The sequence below is a fragment of the Cnephaeus nilssonii genome (genome assembly GCF_951640355.1).
Source record: "Cnephaeus nilssonii genome assembly, chromosome: 16".
NCBI classification, from domain to species: Eukaryota; Metazoa; Chordata; class Mammalia; order Chiroptera; family Vespertilionidae; genus Cnephaeus; species Cnephaeus nilssonii.
Genome location: NC_137087.1, coordinates 55327188 through 55352627, shown reverse-complemented (window position 1 = coordinate 55352627; position 25440 = coordinate 55327188). Strand labels below are relative to the sequence as shown.

The following is a 25440-nucleotide window of genomic DNA, read 5'->3' as shown; positions in this document are numbered from 1 at the left end:
TGACTGAATCAGAGATCAGTCCTGGAACAGCCTGCAACACCTATGGGCTGGACACAGGGAGGCTGGTCAGCTAGCTCCGAAGTGACTCGGCACAAAGGTCCAGCAGGAGCCCTCCACTGAGTGGCCGAAAGCTAACGAATCAGACCTTCCTGTTTGGAAATAGAAATGCCAGGTCAGCAAAAGAGGAGGGCTGTTTGCACTCAGGTTGATACTGCCAACAATACTTAGAAATGTGCCCAGGTTTCCGTGTAGCTCACTCTGCATCCCAGGGTATAAATAGAAATCCACACACTAAATCTCCTTGGCTGAACGAAAGCTGGGCTTGTCTTTTCTTCTAAGGAATTCGCCTGTCTTGGTCAGTACAATCCGATGCTCTGGAAATTTTTTCCTCTGTCTTTTAAAGAATGGTTTGTCATTAAATTTCACATAGAAAGAAATGAACTACTCTTCTGGCAAAGAATATTACGGTCAACATAAAGATTCCCTCATTGGAAAGGAATTTAAACACGTTGCTAGGTGGCCGGGGGGATTTAATCACAAGGCTTTCTGGGAAGGAAGCTGAATTGGAAGCTAAGTATAATGGCAATAATAACCTACTGGTAGCTGGGCAAGAGTCCTGGGTTCAAGCCCTTGTTGGGGATCATCGGCAAATCACCGCTCCTCTCTTTCTTCTGGAAAATGAAGTTTCAAAATCATGCATTCGTTCTACAGAGCTGTGTGGCTGCAGCAAGAGGCCAGTGTGGCTCAAGAGTAAATAAGGCAGAAGGTGGCAGGTGAGGCCCCAGAGGTAACAGGGGCCAGGTCATTTGGCTTTTATCTTGCTTGAGAGTGGGAACTAGATTCATTTCTTCTGGCTGTTATAAACCACTTACCACATGTTGAGTCTTAAACAACACAGATTTAATTCTTACAGTTCTGGAGGTCAAAAGCCCAACCTCCAGCAGCTCTCACTGGACTGAAATCGAGGTGTTGGCAGGTCTGCGTTCCTCTCTGGGGGCTCTCGGGGAGCCATTTCTTTGCTGCCTCCAGCCTCTGGCTGCCCACATCCCTTGCTGCTAGCCCCCTTCCATCTTCAAAGCCAGCAGCGCTGGGTTGAGTCTTCTTCCCATCATGTCCTTCTGATCTTCCCTTCTGCCTTCCTCTTCCACTTTTAAGGACTCTTGTAATTACATTGGGCACAACTGGGTAATCCAGAGTAATTGCCCTATTTTAAGGTCAGCTGATTAGCAACCTTTAATTAGCAACTGTCTGCAACATTAATTCCCCTCTGTCATGGGGAATTCTCACAGGGATTAGGAGGTGGACATCTTTGGGGTTGAGGGGGCATTATTTCGCCCATCACAGGAGCCACTGGTGTTTCTGAGCAGATGAATGACATGATCAAACTTGTGCTTTAACTTGGTCACTTTGGCTTCTGTGTTTGAACAGACATCGGGGTGATAGGGACAGAAGCCGAGAGGACAGTTAAGAGACTACTCCAGTGACCCAGGCACAAGATGGCGCTTGAACCAGGATGGTGAATGTGGGTAGAAAGCAGTGAAATTCCAAATGTATTTGAAGGTATAGGAAATAGGCCTCTGTGATCATCTCCAGGAGAGTCAACTTTTAATGGAAACAGCTATTGGATTTCCCCAGGGCAAACAGAACTAGAGAGAAGAGGATATACGAACAAAGAACTGTGGACGTGAGCCAGTATCATGGCGGAAATACCCATGGCGACAGGGGGAGGTGGAGACAACTAGCAAAGGCCTCAGCCCATTTTTTTAATGGCCCAATGGGAGATAATAAGACCTAGGTGATATGAGGAAACAGGTGACCCCATAATACTCAGCCAATGAGGAACCGGAGGAGGGACTGGATAAATAGGGCGTGATCACTACTGCCTGTGTGCCTGTGCAACCAGCCGGTCACCTGCTCTCGAGAAGGTATTAAAAGCCTCATTTTGGCCATACTTCTGTCTCTGAGACCCTTATTTGAATTCGGACAGGTGAGCATTTCTCGCAGAAGGTAGAGCCAACAGGAATTGTTGACAGCCTGTGAGGGGAGGCTAAGTATAAGCAAAGCCTAGATCATCACAAACAGCGAGATTTGCCATGTTAATGAGTTTGGACTGTATCCTAAGATAACATTGCCCGAAAGTGAGAGGCTTTGGGGTCAGACAGCACTTGTTCAAATCTCTTCAAAGGTAGAGACCTTTCTCAGCTTATTTACCTGGTGATGTGTCTGTTTCCTCATCTATAAAATGGAGACGGTGCCACCTACCCCAGAGGGCAATTGTGAGAATGTAAGTGCTTCTGAAATGCCGAGCACACTGCTTCCCATTCACTATGCTCTTGATGTATGATAGCCATTACTATTAATATAGCTGTGGGGAGCCATTGAAGAATTTTTAGCCACGAAGTGCCAAGTTCAGATTTGCACTGGAGAAAGAGCACTCTAGCAACAGTGTGACTTGGATGGTGAAAGGAAAAGAGTTAAAAGTCATGCTCTTGCTTAAAAACCTTTGATGACTTTACAAAGCCTGCAAAATAGAAGCCAAATTTGCCCTGACATTCAAACCCTACATAATTGGCTCAATCCAACTTTACTCTCTTATCTCTTTTCCTCCTGCAATGACCCTATTCAAACCACCCTCCAGCCATCCTGGTCTCAATTTCCCTAACCTCTGCTGGATTTCCAACTTCTGAGCTTTGGCCTCCTTCTGATTAAATGCCCTTCTAATTATCAGAGGCCAATGCAAATTCCATTTGCTCCAAGAAACTTCCCACCTTCCCCAGCCAGAGTTAACCCTTCATCCCCTATTGAACTAGAATTGCCCATCTATGCTCATTCTCAATCCTCTCCCCATCATTGGAGAAATTGCTCCACCCACTAGCAGCTCAGAAGAGGCAAGACCCGAGGGGATAAATGATAGGATTAGTAGAGCCCATCTGGGGTTTCTCCTCCAGCACTTGAAATTGAAATAGCAGGTCACAGTAGAAACACGGGACCCTCGAGATTTGGGTGTAGAGCTGGTGCCTTCCAAAGCTGCCTGCATGCTGAGGCTATGAGGAAGTAGGAACCAAAAGCCATATGGCGGGAAATGGAACAGACTTGCAAAGAGATGTAGAGACAAGATTCTGCATGGGGTTGGGTCCAGAAGGAATGAGAGGGAAGGAGGAAAGAAGAGGGAGGGAGAGAGAGAGCGAGCGAGAGAGAGACATTTCCCAGGTTTCTGAGAGATCACCAGCTGCAAATTTTGCAGCAATACACTCTTTTAAAAGATATATATATATATATATATATATATATATATATATATATATATATATATATCTTTATTGATTTCAGAGAGGAAGGGAGAGAGAGACATCAATGATGAGAGAGAATGATTGATCAACTATATCCTGCATGACACGACCCACCTCGGGGACTGAGCCCACGACCCAGGCATGTGCCCTGACCGGGGATTAAACTGTGACCTTCTGGTTCATAGACAGACTCAACTACTGAACCACGCTGGCCAGGCACTATACACTCTTAACATCAGTTACGTAGGTATGTGTCTGCACCCTCCTCGACCTGGCAGCCCCAAAGACAGGGATTCTGTCCTATTCATTCAGTATCCCCAGAACTTGGCCCATGCTGGATGCTCAAAAAACAGTTGAATTTGAATTCTGACAGTTCACAAAATGGTTTAATGTATCGTTTTTAGGCAATCGTCCTAAACTTCTCTGCTTTTCACCATATTTTGCTATGTTTGCATTATTTTATATAAGAATATGTAAGTACATTTTTATCAAGTTGGTTTTCATTCATCCTACTTCCAAACTCTCCATATTTACATGCTTTGGCTTGAAAGATTCAGGGTTTAGTAGCAGATGTGATCTATGCCTCTCTCTAGTTGGTGAGAATGCTTATCTTACATCTTCCAGTATTCAGCAGCCTTTACCCTTGAAATGGATACTTCCCATGAAGGCTGTTGGGGCAGCTTAATTTCAGTGATGTCATTTAAGCCTCATCAAAAGGTCAGCATGAAAGCTAAGTACCTTCTTCCTTCAAATACCTACGCAGAATCATGGCTTTTCAGAGCTGGGGCCAAAGTTCTCAGACTCTGGAGTTTCTATGAACCAGCATTAATACTAAAGAAGAAGAAGAAAAAAAAGGCTGCTGAATTGATATTCTTCCAGGGAATGCCATGAAAAACAATTAAGCTTCTATTAACACAGCATTGCTTCCTGCAACGCACGAGCCAGCCCCAACAATAAGGAATTTCCAGCTCCAAATGGCAACACTGCTGAGGTTAAGAAACCCTGGATTAGCTGATGACCTAATGAAAGGCAAAAGCAGCAAAGCTCCAAAGCTGGCAGACATGTGCAGGTTGAAACCATGGAATGGACTGCCCAGGTGGGCTGTGATGGGGTCAGCCAGCGGGGGGCTGGGCCGGCGAACCCAGACCTCGGTGGGATGGTGGGACAGCGTCCTCACCCACTGACATTGTGATTTTTAAATGGGATACACCACATAAAATGCTTCACACTGTGCCTGGCGCACCGTCAGTTCTCTATAAATAGCACTACTATTATTGTACGTGTTCAATTAATGCTGCCATTTTTAACACAGGGGGGAAATATTTTTATCTTCCTGAAAGGTGTGCTGAGCTCCTTCTTGGATTTGGAGTGCAGCCCTGAGGAGACAAGGTTTGCTGGGGAATCAACTGCCTCTAGAATGGATTTCAAAGATTTGAGATTCCCGGAGGTAATCAATCTGAGGAGTAAGAAAGAGGTGGGAGGCGGAGAGGAGAGGGAGGACCCCTTCCCATGAACAACAACCACCTCCCTCATGGGTGAGGAGGTGGTGGGAAACTATTTTAAGATGTAGGACAGGTCAATAGACAGCTTGAGGCTGTCGTATCTCAGCAACATGAGGAACGATGCTTTCGCTCCACCCCATCTCCAGCTTCTGTGGCATTTTCTACAATGGCGCATGGGTTTTATAAACTAGGTTTTGGGTGGAAATCGAGGAAGGGTCTACATTTTCCGTTTGCGTTGGGACAGTGGGGAACGGAGGCAGTGGCCCGGAAGCAGAGGCCAGGAGCCACAGGTGACCACTAGGACAGAAGGTGCCTCAAGCTCCCGGAAATCCCAGTAGGGCCTCAGACTTCCTCAGGATGTGGAAGGTGGGGGTTGAGCCTAGCTCCTCAGCAGACACCTGTCTTCCATTTTCGTAGTAAACGAGCCATCTGGCCTTACACCTGGGCATGAGTAAGATAAGATGGGCCTGGTTCCAAAGTTCTGCACCTGCTCCCGTTGGGTCAGAACGTGGCCAAACTGTTTTTGTTCTAGAATAACCCAGAGTCTAAACAAACACTGGCTTAAAAATCTTGGAGGTCTAGTGAGAGATCTGCCCTGGCTCCTCAGGGCCAGCCACAACTGGTCTGACTTTTAGGTATGTAGTATCTGACCCTTGTAGGACTCGAGGTAGAACTGTGTTGGTGTCCATGTGATTGGAGCCACATAAGCCTCTGTGATGTAACAACCAAACAGCCAGAGGGCATAAGGAAGAACAATGTTGCTGGGCAACCTGGCTTCATTACCTCTATGGCTTTGGTCAAGATGCTCCCCTGTGCAAAATTCCCTGAAGTCTTTCCTGGCCCCCCACCCCCAGCCCAACTTCCCCTTCCTGTGCATCAGAGAACCAATAAGCCCCCCTCCAACTCTAGCAATCTCGGTATCATGACACAGAGAAGGGACCAAGGGCTTGGGGTTTAGTATTAGACAAACCAGACTCCATTGTGTCACCCCAGGCAACTTTCGTTGCCTCTGTGCGGCAGTGTTTGCATTTGTAAGATGGTTGGGGGGCAAACAACGGCCTCCTGGATGGACTCACGGTGGTCATTAATACACAGGGCGCTTAACCCACTGCAAGAGCTTGACAGTTGAGCCATGATCCATCTCCCAATCGTCTGACAAATTCACCTCACCTTTCCTGTCCCAGCTCTTTTAGTTCCTTCTCATTTAAATCTTGAATATTCACTTGGGTGGTAAATCTTATCTTGTGTTTTTTTCCTCTGTCCCTCCTTCCCAGGGCCCACCCTCCACGGACGCAGAGAGTCCGCTGATGGGATGGTCGGTCAGCGACAGCGGTCTCCGCGGCAGTCAGTCCTGGGCTTCGGAAGGGTCCGAACAGCCAGTTCTGAGCCTCTGCGGCACTGCCCTGCGGAGGAAGCCGCCGCCAGACCACACATCTCGGGGGCGCGAGTGGAAGAGCCACACTGCAGCAGAGGTAACCCACAGGGACCGCGGCCCGTGACGGGGGATGGGCGCACTGGAAGATAACGGGGTGACCAGGATCAAACACGCGCCACGCCACCTCCGCCGGGCTCTCTTCTCCTCCCACCAGGGGCCCCAGCTAACCTCTCCGGTTTCGACAGTAGCTTCCGAAGTGACAGCCACGTGGACCGCGGGGGGATGGAACGTTGGGGTGGGGGGCGGGGCTGGAAGGGCGCTCCGCAGGGGCAGAGGGACCCGCGCCCGCGCGCTCGCGCGCCGGCTGCCAAGCGACGCCGCCGGGAGCGCGCACGCTACTGACGTCACGTGCCATTCACCCAATGAGCGAAGGCTGAAAGGAAGCGCCGTCCCGCCCCCTCCCGCCCCTAGCGGCCGCCGCCGCCGCCGCCGCCGCCGCCGCCGGCGAAGCAGCCGCCTTCGGGAGCGTCTGAGGAGCCGCGGGCGGCTGCAGCCTCGGGCATCGCGCGGCGCCGGCAGGAGCCGCCGGACGAGGCCCAGGGAGCAGCTCGTCCCGACCCCGCCGCCCGATGTTCTCAAGATGGAGGCAGCGGGGGCGGCGGCGTGAAGAAAGCCGCGCTGTGGGCGCGGGAGCGGTGGCCCGGGTCGTCCGGGCGGCGGCGGGGGCGGGATGGGGCTGCTGCTCATGATCCTGGCGTCGGCCGTGCTGGGCTCCTTCCTCACGCTCCTCACGCAGTTCCTGCTGCTTTACCGCAAGCAGCCCGAGCCGCCGCCGGACGAGGCCGCCCGCGCGCGCGACGGCTTCCGCTACATCAGGCCGGTGCCGGGCCTGGCCCTGCGGGAATACCTTTATGGCGGCGGCGGGGCTGAGGAGCCCTCCGGCGGGCCCCCCGAGGGCGGCGCGACCCCGGCCCCGGCCCCGGAGACCCCCGCCCCGCCGACGCGGGAAACCTGCTACTTCCTCAACGCCACCATCCTGTTCCTGTTCCGGGAGCTGCGGGACACCGCGCTGGCCCGCCGCTGGGTCACCAAGAAAATCAAGGTGGAGTTCGAGGAGCTGCTGCAGACCAAGACGGCCGGGCGCCTGCTGGAGGGGCTGAGCCTGCGGGACGTGTTCCTGGGCGAGACCGTGCCCTTCATCAAGACCATCCGCCTCCTGCGGCCCGTGGTGCCCTCGGCCGCCGGAGAGCCCGACGGCCCCGAGGGGGAGGCGCTGCCCGCCGCCTCCCCGGAGGAGCTGGCCTTTGAGGCGGAGGTGGAGTACCACGGGGGTTTCCACCTGGCCATCGACGTGGACCTGGTCTTCGGCAAGTCCGCCTACCTGTTCGTCAAGCTGTCCCGGGTGGTGGGGCGGCTGCGTTTCGTCCTCACCCGCGTGCCATTCACCCACTGGTTCTTCTCCTTCGTGGAGGACCCGCTGATCGACTTCGAGGTGCGCTCCCAGTTTGAAGGGCGGCCCATGCCCCAGCTCACCTCCATCATCGTCAACCAGCTCAAGAAAGTCATCAAGCGCAAGCACACCCTCCCCAGTTACAAGATCAGGTGAGAGGCAGGGGCGGGGGAGGCACCCACAGGTGCGGAGTGGGGGGAGGGGAGGCGGGCCTCGCTGCTGGGATCCGGGCTTGGGCCGCCTGCGGGAGTGGGAAGGGCAACGGCTTCTCCCCAGCTCCTGCTTGTCCAGGGATCTCCCCAACCCTGGACAGAGCCCTAGATGAAGGCCATCGGCGCACACCTTTTCCTGGAAGGGCACTGCTAGGAGCTAGAAACCTTTTTTGCGTGTTGTTGGGCGCACAGGGTGCTGTCAGGGTGGGTGGAAGCAGCATATGGAGGGTGGAAGGGAAGTCAGTCCACCCTCACCCCCAGGAGTTGGCTCTGGGGCTGTTGAGAAACGGTCTGTGGTTGCTGCATTCAGGCAAACACTTTGCAGCATCGCCTTAGCCACGTTGAGAAATTGTTCCTGGTCACAGAGTGCGGGCAGGAAGAATGTGCTGGTGCCCAGGACTGTTAGGTTTGCAACTGCGGGCCTCTTGCGATGACAGCTTTCAGGGCAGAGGGTAGTAGCTTGTCAGGGAAAAACGCGTTGGGGTACATATTGTCGTTCTCCGTTCTCCGTGTTGTATTCATGTTATCTGCCCTTTTGGAGGTTCTGTAGCACAGACCCACATTCTGCCCCTCAGGTGTCACCTCTATGGCTCTAAGTTCCTCTCGCAGGACCTGACTCACCCTGCAGGTAGCATTTTAATGCTAGGTCGTGATTTTTAACTTCTAAAGCCCCCCTGTTTCTGGTGGCTTAATTTTACGTAGTATATACTGTGTTGATTAATGTACAAGGTTTGTTTTTGTTTATTTGGTGTTTGGGGTTTTTGTTTTCGTTTTTAATGCTATAGGAGAAGCGGAAAGGAAAAGGAAGTTTTGTAGGGCCAGACTTTGGTCTGGAAAGGATTGTTGTTGGAGTGGAAAGTGTCACGCATGGCTATTTCTTCTAAAAACTGGCTGAATATTTAATTTCACTGTTAATTTTGTGTTCATTAAAATGTTTGACTCTTTTGGGTTTTGTCCTTTATCATAAAACCAGAGGCCCCGTGCAGGCAATCGTGCATGGCAGGGGGCGGGGAGTGGAGGTAGGCGGGGAGGGTCCCTCAGCCCAGCCTGCACCCTCTCACAATCCGGGACCACTGGCTCCTAACTGCTCGCCTGCCTGCCTGCCTCATCGCCCCTAACCACTCTGTCTGCCTCATTGCCTCTAACCACTCTCCTGCCTGCCTCATCGCCCCTAACCACCTCTGCCTCGGCCCCATTGCGGCTTCGTCCAGAAGGACATCCAGAATGACGTCTGGAAGGTCGTCCTGCTGTCCAGTCTAATTAGCATATTACCCTTTTATTATTATAGATTGTTATAGATTATGTCAATCTGGTATTTGCCCTACCTATTGGCTGTTAGTGGAAGTTGCCTATTTCAATCTAGATCACTAATTTTCTATCAGTCTCAAGCATTAGTGACCAAGATAATGCAGAAATATTTTATGTTTGGGTTTAGGATGGGTTATTGACTTGTGTATGTGGCAGATTTCCCTTACTAATTATGTCTTGTTTTAGGCCAGTGGTCGGCAAACCGCGGCTCGCAAGCCACATGCGGCTCGCAAGCCTGCGGTTTGCCGCTCTGTTGACTAATGAGTGTGCCGACCACTGTTTTAGGCTAATAGCCCAGAGTAACAGCTTAAAACTAAAACTGTCAGGTAGCTGGAGAAGTTTACTTTATAATGGAAATATTTCCATACATTTGCAGAGGATGGTGAACTGGTTGTTCACGGTGTTTGATTTCTTGTTCTGTGAAGTTGAACATAGTTTATGGAACCTGCTTTAAGGTCTGGAACATAAGTGACTAAATTATAAATGAGTTCTAGTGTTTAAGCAGTGAAGGTTTATAGTAGTGTGAGGCTAAGAAAGTCATGAGAAAACTTTTTGCAGATTTTGATATTCTATCATAATATTGATTCTGATATTTTCTGGGTAACTCAGGTAATAAAAATTAGACTGACTTATTATTTGGGGGTTATTTGCAGAATAGTAGCAGTGAGGCTGCATATCATTTTTAGGGTTTTTTAAAAACTTAGAATTCAGTTAAATCTGAAGGAAATTATGTGTAGAAGTTATGAAGCCATTAATAATAGGTCTATTACTTTGAAGGAACTTTATCATCTATCATTGAATAGCATCACCATTTGAAATACAGCTAAATTGTTTTCATTTACTTTATCTGAAGGATTTTTAAAAAACAGCATGCATTTGGTTATGTATGATATTTCAACTTTTAAGCCTTAAACATTAAATGATCACCTCCAGAAATGTACACATTTGTGTTCTTTGTATTTGAAGGCATTTCAAAGATCAATCAGTAATTACTGCACAGAATGTATTACTCAATCTGTAACTATTATCGTACACCTACTTTGTGCTTATTGTTCTAGGTGCTGGGGCTTCAATACTAAACAGCCTCAACCATTGAGGAGCTTGAATTAGCTATACCTAGTAAGATTTAAACTACAATGTGATTGATGGGGTTGAAGTCACGAGGAAGCTGATTTTAGTTTAGTAAGAGAAAAATATGAAGTGTGAGGATAAAAAGGACTGTTTTGAGGAATGTTGAGATCTCTTGTCTGTGTAGCTGTTCTACCAGAAGTTTTTAAACTGGTGTTGTGGAATGGATTCAAATTTCAGCTAAGAGAATGAATTAAAACATATTTAAGATGTATAACAATTCTCATAATGAGAATTAAAGTAGCTAGTGTTTATTCTTTTTTATAAATTAGGGAATAGTGCTCAGAGTAGTTAAATAACTTGCTTAAGTCACACAGCTGTCAAGTGATGAAATCCACCTCTGATAAAGCCAGGCTGCCTTTATCTTAAACTCTGCCACCTTGTTCACAAGGGATTATATCTTTGGGCACTGCCCCATATAGCATTTCTTTTTTAATCCAGCAGATTTTGTTTCCAAATAGGTCTTGCTAGTTTATCCTTTTTAGTCATCTAATCTCCTTAGTAGAGCTAAAACAGTAAAGAAAATTGTACTGAGTCTTACAATCCTTTGGCACTGTTATTATATATTATGTAACCGAAATAACTTGCCAATTAACATTGTTGTCACTTCTTCCCTCTGTTTGTTTTTCCATTTTCATGTTGTTAAGAGAAAGGTGGCCATCAGGATGGTCAGTTCCTGATGTCTCATCTAGAGATGCGAAGGAGCTCAACTGGTGCTAAGGACCCAGCTGATTGACACTTCATTTTACCCAATTAACACAGTTTGTAAAACATTATATTTTTTTAAATGAGTTTTAATATGTATACATTTTCTACATATTATAATTCTAATTTTACTAATATAATTCTAAATTCAGCCACCTCAATACTAATAGTTTTGATTTTTTTTTCTAAAAATGTGTATTTTAAAAAACAGTAAAGTAGTGGCCGTTTTAAAAAATTAACCCAAAAATTAGTCTTCAAAAGAGAAAGACTACATGGAGAATCTGTGAGTATAGTCCTAGGGTGTTTAAGGTCTGGGATGCAGATATTTGAATTTCTTACTAAGGCTTCTGGTCTTAGAGTAGTATTGCTGTGTAGCTAGCTGGTTACATACTGTAAGGCCAAATTCAGTTTGCAGATACATTTTATTTGGCCTGCACTGTACTGTGTTTTATTGTTTATTTGTTTCTTAATTGCCAACATTTGAAAATGGAAGTTTTTCCTGATTTGAATTTCTGGCTTCTCATGAAAAATTGGAAGATCTTGTGGCACCAGGACTGCATTCCTCATAGCAATAACAGGATGGAGAGATGGAGGCTAATAGCTGCAGGAAGCTTTTATGCATAGTTTATAGTTCCTCCCTGCTTACTATGGTACTTGCCTGGCCTATCTTCATATAAACTTGAGACTCTTACTATTGCTAGTCAGTGATAATTTTTACTCCTCTTTCAACGTTATATTTTTGAAGGGACTTTCATTGAGCATTTTTGTTCACTTATTTATTTTAAAATATATTTTTATTGATTTTTAGAGAGAGGCAGGGAGAGGGATAGAGAGATAGAAACAACAATGAGAAACATTGATCAGCTGCCTTCTGCACACCTCTACTGGGGATTGAGCCCAAAACCTGGGCATGTGCCCTGACCAGGAATTGAACTGTGACCTCCTGGTTCATAGGTCGAAGCTCAACCACTGAGCCACACCATCCAGGCTTAAGTTGTTTTTAAAAGTCAATTATTTTCTTTTTCTTTTTAATATATTTTATTGATTTTTTACAGAGAGGAAGGGAGAGGGATAGAGAGAAACATCGATGAGAGAGAAACATCGATCAGCTGCCTTCTGAATACTTCCTACAGGGTATGTGCCCACAACCAAGGTACATGCCCTTGATCGGAATCGAACCTGGGACCCTTGAGTCCGCAGGCCGACGCTCTATCCACTGAACCGAACTGGCTAGAGCAAAAGTCATTTATTTTCATTGGTTACTTCCTGAAGGCTACCACTACCTAGTGTTGGGGCGGGTATGGTGAAGGTGATAAAAATGGTTATTACACAGTTCATGCTTTCAAAATGGTTATAACACAGTTCATGCTTTCTGGGGAAAACAAACAATTAAAGCTCATTAACCTTTTGCACTCGGATGTCGAGATTAAAATTACTCTTTGAATGTATCAATAATTTGAAATATAAAAAAATCCAAATAAATAAGTTTGTATGAAAAGAAACTCCAGTTTTTTATTCTGCTGCTGCGCTTTGTAAAATCTGGGTTATTTAAAAAATTAAATCCCAAGTAGAATAAAGGAATTGAGAAAAAAGCAAGAGAGTGCAAAGGGTTAAAATGGCACTTGGATATATTTAAGACCTTCAGATATATGAGAAACAGGAATAACGGATCAGTATCTCTGCTAAGGCAATCACCTGCTTACTATGTGTAGTATAATATTTTGTGACCTTAGGTTCCTTGGTGCCTAAATATAATCCAATAAATTTTTATTGCTGGTTTTACTTCTTGAAAGTTGAGTTTTCTTAAAGCTGGTTTGAATTAATGTGATTTAGGCATTTAAAACACTTAGATGGGAAATAATGAATTGATCAACTAAAGCTTTGCTTTAGAAATTTGATTTACACATTGAAGGAAGAATAATTATGAGGGGACTGTTAGATTCTAATCAGCAATATACAGGTCTCTTGGCTTTCCAAAAAAGCCCCAGTTTGTTCCTGAAAATAGCCAGAGATTATTATAAAAATCAGTTGTATTGGAGAAACATGCCTGGTCAAACACTTAATATTGACTAACAAATATTAATAATGATCCTCCTATATAATAAAAGGCTAATATGCAAATCGACTGAACAGTGGAAGGACCGGTCACTATGATGTGCACTGACCACCAGGGAGCAGACGCTCAGTGCAGGAGCTGCCCCCTGGTGGTCAGTGTGCTCCCACAGGGGGAGCGCTGCTCAGCCAGAAACCAGGCTCATGGCTGGTGAGCACAGTGGCAGTGGCGGGAGCCTCTCCCGCCTCCGCTGCAGGTTGGTGGTAAGGAGTGAGGGGTCCCGGACTGCAAGAGGGATGTCTGCTGGCAGGCGAACATCCCCCAAGGGGTCCTGGGCTGCGAGAGGGCGCAGGCCGGGCTGAGGCCCCGCCCCACCCCCCCGCCCTCGGTGCACGAATATCGTGCACTGGGCCTCTAGTCTATTGTATAAGGCAGAGGCAAAGATAATAAAATCAGTTTGCTAATTATATGCCGGATATGGTGTGGGCAGTTCCATACACTTATTATCTTAATAGTTAAAACTGTGCAGGAGAGGTTGGTAATTTTTACAGATGTGGAAACTTGAGGCTTATAGAGGTTAGTGACTTTCTGAAAGTCTCAACAACAAAAAAAGATCTGGACTCCCAAAGTCCATGCCGTCTTATTTCTGCAGAGATAGGGGTTTGCACACAAGCTGGTGTTAGGACCACGAGTTAATTGTTTTTACATTTTTAAACTTTCACATTTAAAGTTGTTTAAAAGAGAAGAAGAATATGAGACAGACCATATGGATCCACAGATTCTAAAATATCTGGCCCTTTATAAAAAAAGGTTTCCTAACCCTTGCTCTAAACTCTTAAAAAAAAAACCTAAAACAAAAAATTGTGCTTAAATGCTTACCAAAAAAGGAGCACATATGCATATATGATGAAAAGTACTCTTTTTTTGAGAGTCCTTTCTTTTTGAAAAGCTAATGAAACCTGGGAACTCTGCAGGAAAATGCATAATGAAGTTTTCATTTAATTTCATGAAATTTATAGTCCCCTCAAAATCTGTCTAGGGTTCTTAGACTCCAGGTTGAGTAGTAAACAGAGACAGAAGGATTCAACTTTGTTGCCATACATCTAACTAACGCTAACATGCTAAAATAAATACTAGGCTCTTCATAATTTTGCTGGTCTTTATAGAATGTATACAGGATTTGTGTAGCTCAGGCATTTCTAAAAAACCTCTCTGCCCCAACGTGACCTGTCATGCCCGCTCCCCCATTAAGATTCCCTATTGCATGCTGAGACATATTGAATCAGTTGTTCGGTAAGAGTTTCTACCACTAAATACCTTGTTTAGAAGTTAAATATCCAACATTTCTTCCCATCACATTCTTCATTTTCTCAGAATAATGTCACCAGGAAACCAGTGCTGTTAAAACATTCCTTTGTTCCTTCCTAGAGTCAGGAACTAACAACTTTGGCCTGGCATCAGAGCACATCACTTTTCATTGGAAAGTCATAAAGCAACTACCTGGTCATTGGCAGAAGTTTTACAGAGTAGTTTTAAAATCTCTCTTGCCACATTGCTAAGACTGGCATAAAACCACATACTTACTGTATTTGTACCAGGGAAGAATGAGGTGTGTTAATTATTTACCTTCAGATGAATAGAACTGCAGGTGCCAAGTAGAGACTGCCAGTACTAGAGAACAACTTCATTCTTTCGGGTTGAGGCTGTAGAGAAGTTCTTAAAGTTGTCTCTTCTGGTGATAGAGCTTTGGAGTAATGTGTACCTGACTTCAGCACTATTAAGGCCTTATCTTCCCTTAGTCTAAGTGTCCATATCTATAAAATGGAAATATCTATCTAAAAGGGTGTAATAAATGTCTCATATATGAAACCTTCTGAATAAATGTATCTTTCCTTTAGTACCTAATTGAATATACATATTTATTGATTGTGCTACATTTGCCAGACATTTTTCTAGAGATATTTCAGACACTTGACTAGATAGATGTTAGACGTTAGCTAGGCAATGTATTACAGATGTTTCCCTTTCAAATGAGTGATAAGCTCATTGAAAAAAAATTCAATTAGAAAATATGAAATATCAAAGTGAAAACTCTCTTATAATGTCTTTAAAGGAAACTGTTAAATTTAGAGACTGTGCATCCATGTTTTTTCTAAATGTATTCTAATTTATTAAATTTATATGGACAGAATCATAGTTGGTACCTTGCTTTTTATGTTAGTATCTTGCTTTTTTTAAACTATATCTTGGGTTTTCTAAATATACCTACTTCATTTGTTTTAATAGGTACTTAGAATTACATTGATCAGAAATACCATAAGGTAACCAATTTCTTGATTGTTTTTCAGTTTCTCATTAACATAAATAATGATACCATAAACATTTTTCTACCTATATCTTTGTGTAGATAACTAGGTTTTTTTCTTTACAGGTTTTTTAGTTTGTTTTGTGTGTGTGGTTTTTTTTGGCTAGGTTTTTGCAAATATTATAATAGTACTAGAGGCCCGGTGCACGAAATTCGTGCACTGGGGAGGGTGTCCCTCAGCCCAGCTTGCACCCTCTCTAATATGGGACCCCTCGGGGGATGTCCAACTGCAGGTTTAGGCCCGATCCCTGTGGAATCGGGCCTAAACTTGCAGTTGGACATCCCTCTCACAATCCGGGACCGCTGGCTCCTAACCGCTCACCTACCTGCCTGATTGCCCCCTAACTGCTCCCTTGCTGGCCTGATTGCCCCCTAACTGCTCCTCTGCAGGCCTGATTGCCCCCAAATACCCTCCCCTGCTGGCCTGATCACCCCCAAGGCTTTTATTAGTATAGATATGACCCTGCACAGAAAATTTTACTAACCCTGCTTTACAATAAGGGCTTGACGATTGAATCATTAGGACCAGACACCAAGATTTCCTTTCTTTGAATAGTGGAGGGAATACTTATCTTGTCTTTAAGTTGCCCGGAAATTAAAATGAGATAATGACTTAGAAAAGTATAAAAGCACCATATAAAGACAACTGTCTTTTTAATGAAGTGGCAAAATGAAAAACACTTTTTATTCTCCCCTTCCTTCCTTTACAGCTTTTATTTAAACTTTGAAATTTATAAAAATTTCACTCCAATTTTCATTTCTTTACATTCAACATTATTTTGTATTGGTTTCAGGTTTTATATTAGTTACAGAATAGTGGTTAGACAATCATATACTTTACAAAGTGTTCCCCGATATTTCTAGTACCCACCTGGCATCATACCATCATTACAACACTATTGACTATATTCCCTATTTAATTGACAATGGGTTTACAGGTTCCTTTCAGTCTTTCTTTTGTGTTGCTTGTCCGTCCTTTTCTTTCTCATTTCTTCCCTCATTTTCTTTATATAGTATCTCAATTGGCCTTCAAAGCTCAGTGAAGGCACTGGGACACGCTTCATCCATTTTACAGACCAGGAAACTGAGGCCAATTCCAGTTGGCTGTGGAACTTGACTCAGCACACAGGAAGCCCTCAGAGCCATGCTCTTTGCGCTTCCTAAGGGGCAGCGGCCCAGCAAACAGAACAAACCTTCCAGTCAGGCTTCCGAGCCTCTTTCTCAAGCACTTCTTCATTGCGGATGCTCCACATTCTTTCCTCTCCCCCCATTCTTTACTGCCCCCCCTTCTCCAAAGCAGGTGGAAGGCTTCCCACTCACTGCCTAGGCATGCTCTGCTATGGGGCAGGGTGTAGCGAGCTTGCTTTTGGGTCAAGGCAGGAGCAGGAGTCACTGCCTCTGAAGTGTGAAGGCCGCCTGAGCGAGGCCCGTTAGCACTGGGAGCTTCTCTGAATCACATCAGTCAGTCCAGTACCCTGCAGTGCAGCACCCCTCCACTGTGGTGGCACCACCCCTCAACCCCCGCCTCAGACCCCCGGAAGCGGCTGGATGCGCCCGGCCACGCCCCCCCGGGGTGCCGATCGCCCCAGGCACCCCCAGGAGCGGCTGCATGGGCCCGGTCACGCCCCCCCGGGGTGCCAATAGCCCCAGGCACCCCGGGAGCGGCTGCATGGGCCCGGCCACGCCCCCCCCCCGGGGTGCCGATCGCCCCAGGGACCCCCGGAACTAAGAGGACTGGGTGCCGCCATCTTGATCTTCTCAACGGCCAGATAGGCCACCCGAAGTCCCGCCCCCCAGGCTCCCGCCGGCCCAATCGTGGGCATAGCGGAGGTGCGGTCAATTTGCACGTTTCTTTATTATAAGGTAGGATTTAGGAGCATAAAGAAGTTAAAAATGTACTCCTCCCCTTTTTACTTTTATCCCCCTGAAAATGCTAAGTCTGAGGTGTACACTTTACTCTGAAACACATATATACGAGCTTCTTATATATATAGTGGTGCCTCTCCCTCTATCCCTCTCTGCATCTCTTCCTCCCTTTCTCCTTAATAATAAAGTAGGGGAACATAATATAAATGTGACCCTCCAAAATGGGTCTGTAAGTGTAACATGGACATTCCTCCAGCAATATGTCTGGGTCTAATTCATTTGCTGCTTCACTACATTCCTGGCCATTCTATTCTCTCTTTCTCTGATGTTGTCTTCTATGCTCTTCCTCTCAGTCTGTTCTGGCCTCCTTGGCTGTTCTCACACTCCAAGCATACACCCATCACAAGGCCTTTGCTAGTCTTTCTTTAGGAATGTTTTTCCTGCAGATAGCCAGGGAGCTCACCCCATCACTTTTCAGGTCCCTGCCTAAATATCACCTTTCAACTATAAAACACATTAGTACTTTAAATGCAGCCCCCCCCCCCCAAGCTTTTTATTGATCTATAATATATATGCATGTGCATGTGTGTATTTGTGTGTGTATATACAGAACCTGCCCAAATCCCAAGTGTACATACACTTGATAAATTTTCACAAAGTGAAATCAGCCACATAACTGAAGTACTGGGACTTTGAATTCAGGCTATCTAAAGAATACCCATATTCTTTAAATTTCTTAAACAAAATATATGAAACATATCTTATTTAACCTATTTTTTTAATATGTTTTTATTGATTTTAGAGAGAGAGGAAGGCAGAGGGAGAGATAGAAACATTGATCGGCTGCCTCCTGCATGGCCCCCATTGAGGAGGAAGCCCAAAACCCAGGCATGTGTCCTGACCAGGAATCAAACCTGAGACCTCTTAGTGCAGGGGTGGATGCTCAACCACTGAGCCACACTGTCTGGGCTTATTTAACCTTTTAATGGTTTATGGTTGTCATAAAGACAGGTTGATGGTATGTAATACAATGCTCATTGTAAAATGAGTACTGAAGAGGAGTGTCCTCCCCCTAGCACGCGCACATTATGCTGATTGAAGTCTCCCACGGTTGACAATGCTGACTTCAAGGTCTGTGCGGCACCTTATGAAGGCCTTCTCTCCTCCTCTCATTTCCACACACAAGCAAAAACAAAACATGAATGTGTTTGCAACCTTCTCTGACACTCCAGGAGCCTTGATTTTTAATTCCACATCCCTAGGAAAGGTCAATATTCATAAACTGTAGGTAATACTTTCCTTGGACTAGTATAGAATAACAAACTTATTTTGACTGGTCTGGTGCATGATTACCAATTTTTATGTAATCAGCGGAATGTATTTCTTTTTTTATCTAATCATGGACATTGGGTATTTATGCCCATGATTTCTTCATGAATTGTATGAAGAACGAAGCTGTTGATATGGTGGATGGAGTACTGAAATGTCTGTGCTTTGATTTGCATTATATTGGTAAAAGAGCTCGAAAATGTCCCACTTCCCAGCATAATTAGTTCTTGATGGTATGTACTTAAAAACAAAAACGCTGTGATTAGCACAGAAAAAAAGTGTTTTAGTTGGGTTTATTATTTTGTATTAGGTACCTGTTAGGTGTACTTGGTTTGTTGATAAGGTATATGCCATTTAGAGCAGGTATTTGTGACGTAAGTATATTTACAAATTAGTATTTCTTTTAGGATCAACTCTATTCTACCTATACAATCTGTATAAGTGACTACTATTTTTTTTTTCTGTAAAACCTTAAATAGCAATAACAGAGATGTAATTTCTGTTTAGTAGCTGGCTACAAGAATATATTTTGAAAAGCAACTATATTGTTCTTAGATATAACTATTTCATACAGATATCAATATCTACAAAAAAGTGTATCTGCTGTTTGTGTTACACGCCAATTTGCACACAGTAATCAGTCGTTCATGAATGCCAGATTATACACATACTCAATACTAGGGATGATTGTGGTTGCTGACTACACAGCCTTGCTAGCTCTTAGTCATTTGGTCAAACAAGTAAATAATTCAAAGCTTTTAGTTCTGTGAAACTTGCTGAGGCTAAAGTAAGAGTTATTTTATTATAGTTAATTTCATTGTATTTTTATAATGCATTGAAAATCTTATTTTGTTCTCACCATTAAGTATAATATTATTTTCTGTAAAATTTAGGACAGGTGATGTCTGGTTTATTTTAATATTTGAAAAGGTTACAAGTTCTCAGTATTTAGCTTTAGATTTTAATCAGGACTAGAATTGCAAACTCTTGACATGGAAGAATTTAAAATACGTTTGTAGCCAAATTATGTGTCTAATTATAGGCCATTTTTTAGTAAGTTGCTTACTCAAAATATTTAGATAAATTACTCAAAATATTTGAAATTTTTAGTATTATAGAGTTAGAATTTGTACTCGGTTATTCCAAGATTCCTGTCAGTCAACAGACTCTATGATAATAATTGTTGGAACCTTGGGGGGATACTCTATGCTCTTAAGGTTTCTCTTGAAAGTAATTCAGCCTCTTGCCCTGAAACAATAGGATTACATCATGAGGAACTTCTGCTTTATTCCTGGAATTACTATTGATTTGTTGATTTAGTGGATCCTTGGACAAATTGTGCAACTTGTTATTTTTGAGACTTAGTAAAATAAAAACCTAAAGCTGTTAAAGTTCTTAGGTAAAATAATTATGTAAATATAAGGTAGTGTTATTATTCACTTCTCTTTTATTTTTGCATAGGTCAAATGCAGGGATTTTTTGCAAATATGCAGGTACAAATCATCTTTAAAATATTTCCATTGAATAAGTTCAACTTTAGGAATTAAAAACTAAGAGAAGCAGAGATACTAGTACACATAAAATTAAAAATCATTTAACTTCAGAAGGTGCTTTGTTACTTTTATTTGGATAGAGAAAAATGAGGAGAAAATTGGGACAGTTAAAGTATTAACTTTTTCTCATTTCTCTTGTTCAGATCTTTTGCTGTTCCTTACCTTATACATAGAATAGACTTCTTGTCCATTTGGTACATTTAACTGGCTTTAGAAGACCAGTCCTCTGAATTATAGACTTTATTGTTCATTGTCTTTACCATAGTAGAGAGGTAATAATTTTGTCTTAAGATGTTTTCTCTTCCTCCATCCACTAGACTTCAGAAAAGATTCCATTTACTGAATAAATGTTTGATATCATCTTTGTCCAGGGCACTGTTCACTCTAAAGAAAATTAGTGCTGAGAGGGAATAAATGATGTACTTTAAGATAATAGGTTACAACTTAGAATTTAAGAATTGCCATAGCTAACACTTGGTACTGTCTAAGTCAGTGGTTTCCATAGTGTGGCTTGGGGACTCTATTGGATCTCCAAGACCCTTGGGCTGTGGGTGTCTACTAAGTCAAAATATTACTCATAATTATATAAAAACTAGAGGCCCGGTGCATGAAAATTCATGCACTGGAGTGGGGGGTCCCTCAGCCTGGCCTGCCCCCTCTCACAGTCTGGGAGCCCTCAGGGGCGGGAGGCGACCTGGCGGTCAGTGGAAGGCGATGCCCCATCACACCTCTGCTGCTGCCACTGCCGGCAGTGCAAGCCTCGGCCGGCCCTGGTTACCTGAGCCTCAGGCGGCTCTGGGCGGCTGGGCAGCCACCATCCAAGGCTTGCCTGCTCCTCGGGCCAGCCCTGGGCAGCTGGGCAGCTGCCATCTGAGGCTTGCCTGCACCTTGGGCCAGCCCTGGGCAACTGGAGGTGCTGAGGGGACTGGGGGACTCTGGAGGCCTTGACGCGCCTGCCACCCCAGCAGGGCTGGGGGGACTGGGCGCCGCCATCTTTGAGGGCATGGCAGTCAATTAGCATACTTCCTCCTTATTGGCTGTGGGCGCTGCCATCTTTGAGGGTGGGTCAGTCAATTAGCATACACCCTCCTTATTGGCTGTGGGCGCCACCATCTTTACGATGGCATGAGGGTCAATTAGCATATTTCTTCTTTATTAGATAGGCTATTACTTGCCTTTTCATTCTCATTCTCTCACAAGTGTACGATGGAGTTTTCCAGGAGTTACATGATGTGTAATTATATTATCATCCTGGTGGCTAATGGGATGTGAGCTTGTGTTGTTATTATGTTTAAAAGTGCTATCATTTAAAATTTCTAATGTGGTAAATATCTATATATAAAAGCCTAATATGCTAAATGTCTAACCGTTTGACCAGTTGCTATGACACGCACTGACCACCAGGGAGCAGACCCTCAATGCAGGAGCTGCCCCCTGGTGGTCAGTGCACTCCCACAGGGGGAGCGCCACTCAGCCAGAAGTCGGGCTCATGGCTGGCGAGCACAGTGGCGGTGTTGGGAGCCTCTCCCGCCTCCGCAGCAGCGCGAAAGATATCCAACTGCTGGCTTAGGCCCGCCCCCCTACTCCGCCCTCTCCCCCCCCCCCCCCCCCCACCTTCAGTCAAACATCCCCCAAGGGCTCCTGGACTGTGAGAGGGCACAGGCTGGGCTGAGGGACCTCCCCCCGCCCCCCCCCCCCCCCCCCCCGCCGAGTCCACAAATTTCATGCACCGGGCCTCTAGTGATAATAACCCACATAAACAATGGTTCTTTGGAGTCCTTACTACTTCCTAAAAATGTATAGGGATTCTGTGAACAAAGTATTTGAGAACTGGTCTAACCTGAAGTTTACTTATTTTTACTGTATGTAAAAGAGATGTTCCTGTTGCCTCACTTGGCAAGTCAGCTTTCATAAATATTAGATACATAATTTTCAGTTGATTTATAGTATTGCTTGTACACCTTGGTGTTGTAAAGAGCACAGGGTTGAGTATTTCAGTGCAGTTTGACTGTACCATTTACTATGTGATCATGGAAAGCCACTTCAACTTCCTCATCTTTAGTTTCTTCATATGTAAAATAAGTCTATACATTGTTATGAGTCAGGAGAATCGGGGTGTATATGTAAGTATGTAATTTACAGAAATGTATAAAGTGGCAGTTTTTATATTCACTTATTTAAAGGCATGTGTTGGGGGAGCTGGTAAAGAGGAATAGAAGGAGTTTGGATTTGAAGACATGGTTCTGTCCCCCCTCCCCTCTATTTATTTTTTAATTTTGTGAAAACTGAGAATTTTAATTTAATTGATCATAGGCTGTGGTCAGAGGCCCTCATGTTGATGGGTCATGCTGAAAATAAAGAGATATGAGATTTATCAGATATGGTCAAGAGAATTACTTTGGTTCCCTAAGCAACTCATTTGATACTTTATCTCTAGTGCACAGGATATCAGTTAACATTGACTCACCTTTGAGTCACCAGCTATTGAGTTCTGTTATGAGGACCTGCAGCCCTATTATCACTCTTTTGTTCAGCGTTTATATAAAACCACTTCAGAAAATTGTGAAGCATTTTAGATATTGATTATTCTATGCAGAATTAGGAGTTTAGATTAAAGTGGACATTTCTTATTAATTAGAGGATATATGGGAGAGTTGGGGTGAGATTTTTTGTAGCAGTATTTGCTATACTTGTTCTTAGTTTCATAACTATTCTGGAATACTTTTTTTCTCCTTAGGAGTACTGAAATTAAAATCATTTTCCCAAGTATGGACTTTGTCAGCATAGTGCACACCAAGGAATTCCGTAACTAGAACAATTCTCCATTGCTTTCTGTAAGTCAGTGTCTTAATATTCAGTTTAATGTAATCCTTAGTTACAAAGCTTAATGGCTCAGGTAGAAAGGTGATAATTAGGGAGGGAGGCATATTGCCTATTGTTAATTTGATATTCTCACAAAGGACACAATTTTTAAAAAATTAACTAGTATGGTGACTGAAATTATGCCCATGTGGAATCTGAAATCTGAGGAAGACAGAGAGCTATAACCTTGAGCATCATACATGGTGAATGCTGAGTTCTGAAATGATTCCTTGTGGAAGGGAAGGCATTTGCTGCCTAACATGTCTCTAGGATACCAGCCTTAAAATAGATAAATAGAAAGTTTGATAGGAAATATTTCTAGAGCACCCCACTATACCAATATAAACTTTCTTATCTATCTATAATAATAAAACCATAATATGCTAATTAGACCAGACAGCCGAACAACCTTCCAGATGTCCTTCCAGATGAAGCCATGGTGGCGGCGGGGGCAGAGGCAGTTAGGGGCAATCAAGTAGGCAGGCGAGCAGTTAGGGGTGATCAGGCAGGCAGGCAGAGTGGTTAGGGGCGATCAGGCAGTCAGGAAAGTGGTTAGGGACAATCAGGCAGGCAGGTGAGTGGTTAGGGGCAATCAGGCAGGCAGGCAGAGTGGTTAGGGGGGATCAGGCAGGCTGGCAGAGTGGTTAGGGGGGATCAGGAAGGCTGGCAGAGTGGTTAGGGGCAATCAGGCAGCCAAGCAGGCGAGCAGTTCGGAGCCAGTGGTCCTGGATTGTGAGAGGAATATCCGACTGCTGGCAGACATTCCCCCAAGGGGTCCTGGATTACGAGAGGGTGCAGGCCGGGCTAAGGTTACCCTCCCCCCCCATCACCCTACCCCGTCCATGAATTTCGTGCACCGGGCCTCTAGTCTTATAATAACTATCTTATACAGATCAATCAACTGAGGCTTTCAAAGTCCAAATAGTTTGCCCAGGATCTCAAAGCTAGTAAGTGTTAGAACCAAAATTCAAAACAAAGTACTGACTAAAATGTGTGTGCTTAACACTTCTTTAAATTGCCTTGTCAGGAAAAAGCTGAGAAGTGAAGGATGCTAAGAGCTTTTTATTATTTCATGTAATCCTGATCACAGCACTGTGAGGTAGAGGTGTAATTAGTATCCTCCTTTTGTATATAAGGAAACTGAGGCTTAAAGTCAGAATTTGTTTGAGGTCACATTGCTGGGAGGCAACAGAATGGAATTCCAAGCTCAGCTGTTTGGTTTCAGAGTCTGCTATTAACCACCGTTCAGTACTACCTATCATGTTTTTCTTTTCCTCCTGCATTTCACAATTTAGTTGGGAGGAGGGGGGGTGGTCTGGGAGAGCTAGAGAGAGACAGGAATGTAAACAGGGTGATTGATGGCATAATAGAAGTGTGTATGAAGTGCTTTTAGAACACAGAGGGAGCAATTACCAGATGGTGTGTGTGTGGGGGGGGGGGGGGGGACAGGTTACAAAGAGGGGTGACGGAAATAGAACTTGAACAGTGAAAAGGAGCTTACCATGTAGGGCTAGTTGGGATCAGAGTGGTTAGCAGGCAGTCTCTTAGGAGAAATACTATGACAGTACTAACCTTAGTAAGCATGGAGGAGCTTGGTGTATGAATTGTCTTTTTAATGTAATATCAATTGAATTGTCTAAGTAAAATTGAACATTTGAAATTTAGACTCATGGTTTACCAATACATATAGGAAATTAAGAGTATTTTGAACCACTGATACTTTGTTTTCTTTATAGCTTACATCTAGTTTTGTATTAGTGTACTGTACTTTACATAATGTGCATGATAAAATTATGGCTAATTGAGGTTTTGTAATTATATTTAAATGCAGCAGGGGAACTCATTATTTAAAGGAATACTGAGGTGCCTCTAAAGAACAATAAATGAAGAAACATTTTGATCGCCTGATTGATTTGGTTTATATATTTGGTTTCGGAGAATTTGGAGCACAATTATGTTTGCTAGTGTCTTATGTGAGACTAAAAGGCAAAAACCACACAGAACTCCCAATTCCCTGTTTATAGCTGCCTGTTCTACATTCTTCCTTAGGCAGGATATAGTGTTGTTTATATTCTTAAGCCTGAAATAGGACTGTGTCTCTGAGTGCCTAACTTTGGCCTCTCTGTTCCTAAGTAAGCATAGTTGCTGAAGTTGTTAAGTGACATTTGAGCTGTCTGTTAAAGGACAGTTTAGCTTTAGGCACAGGGAGATAGGATGGAAGTATAGTGTAGGTGGAAGAAATAGCAAAGGGACAGAATGTAGGGTATTGTGTGATATCTTTAGAGCTTCAGTGAGGAAGCCAGTATGCCAAAAGGTGAGCTTAGAGAAAGAAGAAAACCAGGATTTGTGTGTCCCATTACATGCCAGGATCTTTACTAAGTGTTTCACATCTGTGGACTCTCTAATATAGATGTGGTTTGTTTATAAATCTTAGAGATGTGT

At 44.2% G+C, this 25440-nt stretch overlaps 1 protein-coding gene and 1 long non-coding RNA gene across 3 annotated transcripts in view; one reads left to right on the top strand and one right to left on the bottom strand.

The window, feature by feature from the left end:
• The window catches only part of LOC307112692, a 67544-nt gene extending 60984 nt beyond the window's left edge, over positions 1–6560 (bottom strand). Inside the window, exon 1 of one of the 2 annotated variants that reach the window (XR_013814741.1) lies at positions 5963–6560. This is a non-coding gene — a long non-coding RNA (uncharacterized lncRNA). The remainder of the gene's footprint in view (positions 1–5962) is intronic. The other variant, XR_013814742.1, reaches the window with a different exon arrangement.
• Positions 6561–6635: 75 nt separating this feature from the next.
• The window catches only part of PDZD8 (PDZ domain containing 8), a 61238-nt gene continuing 42433 nt past the window's right edge, over positions 6636–25440 (top strand). The window contains exon 1 of the mRNA XM_079792911.1: positions 6636–7769. Coding sequence (XP_079649037.1) covers positions 6898–7769 — 872 coding nt within the window. The 5' untranslated portion in view covers positions 6636–6897. The remainder of the gene's footprint in view (positions 7770–25440) is intronic.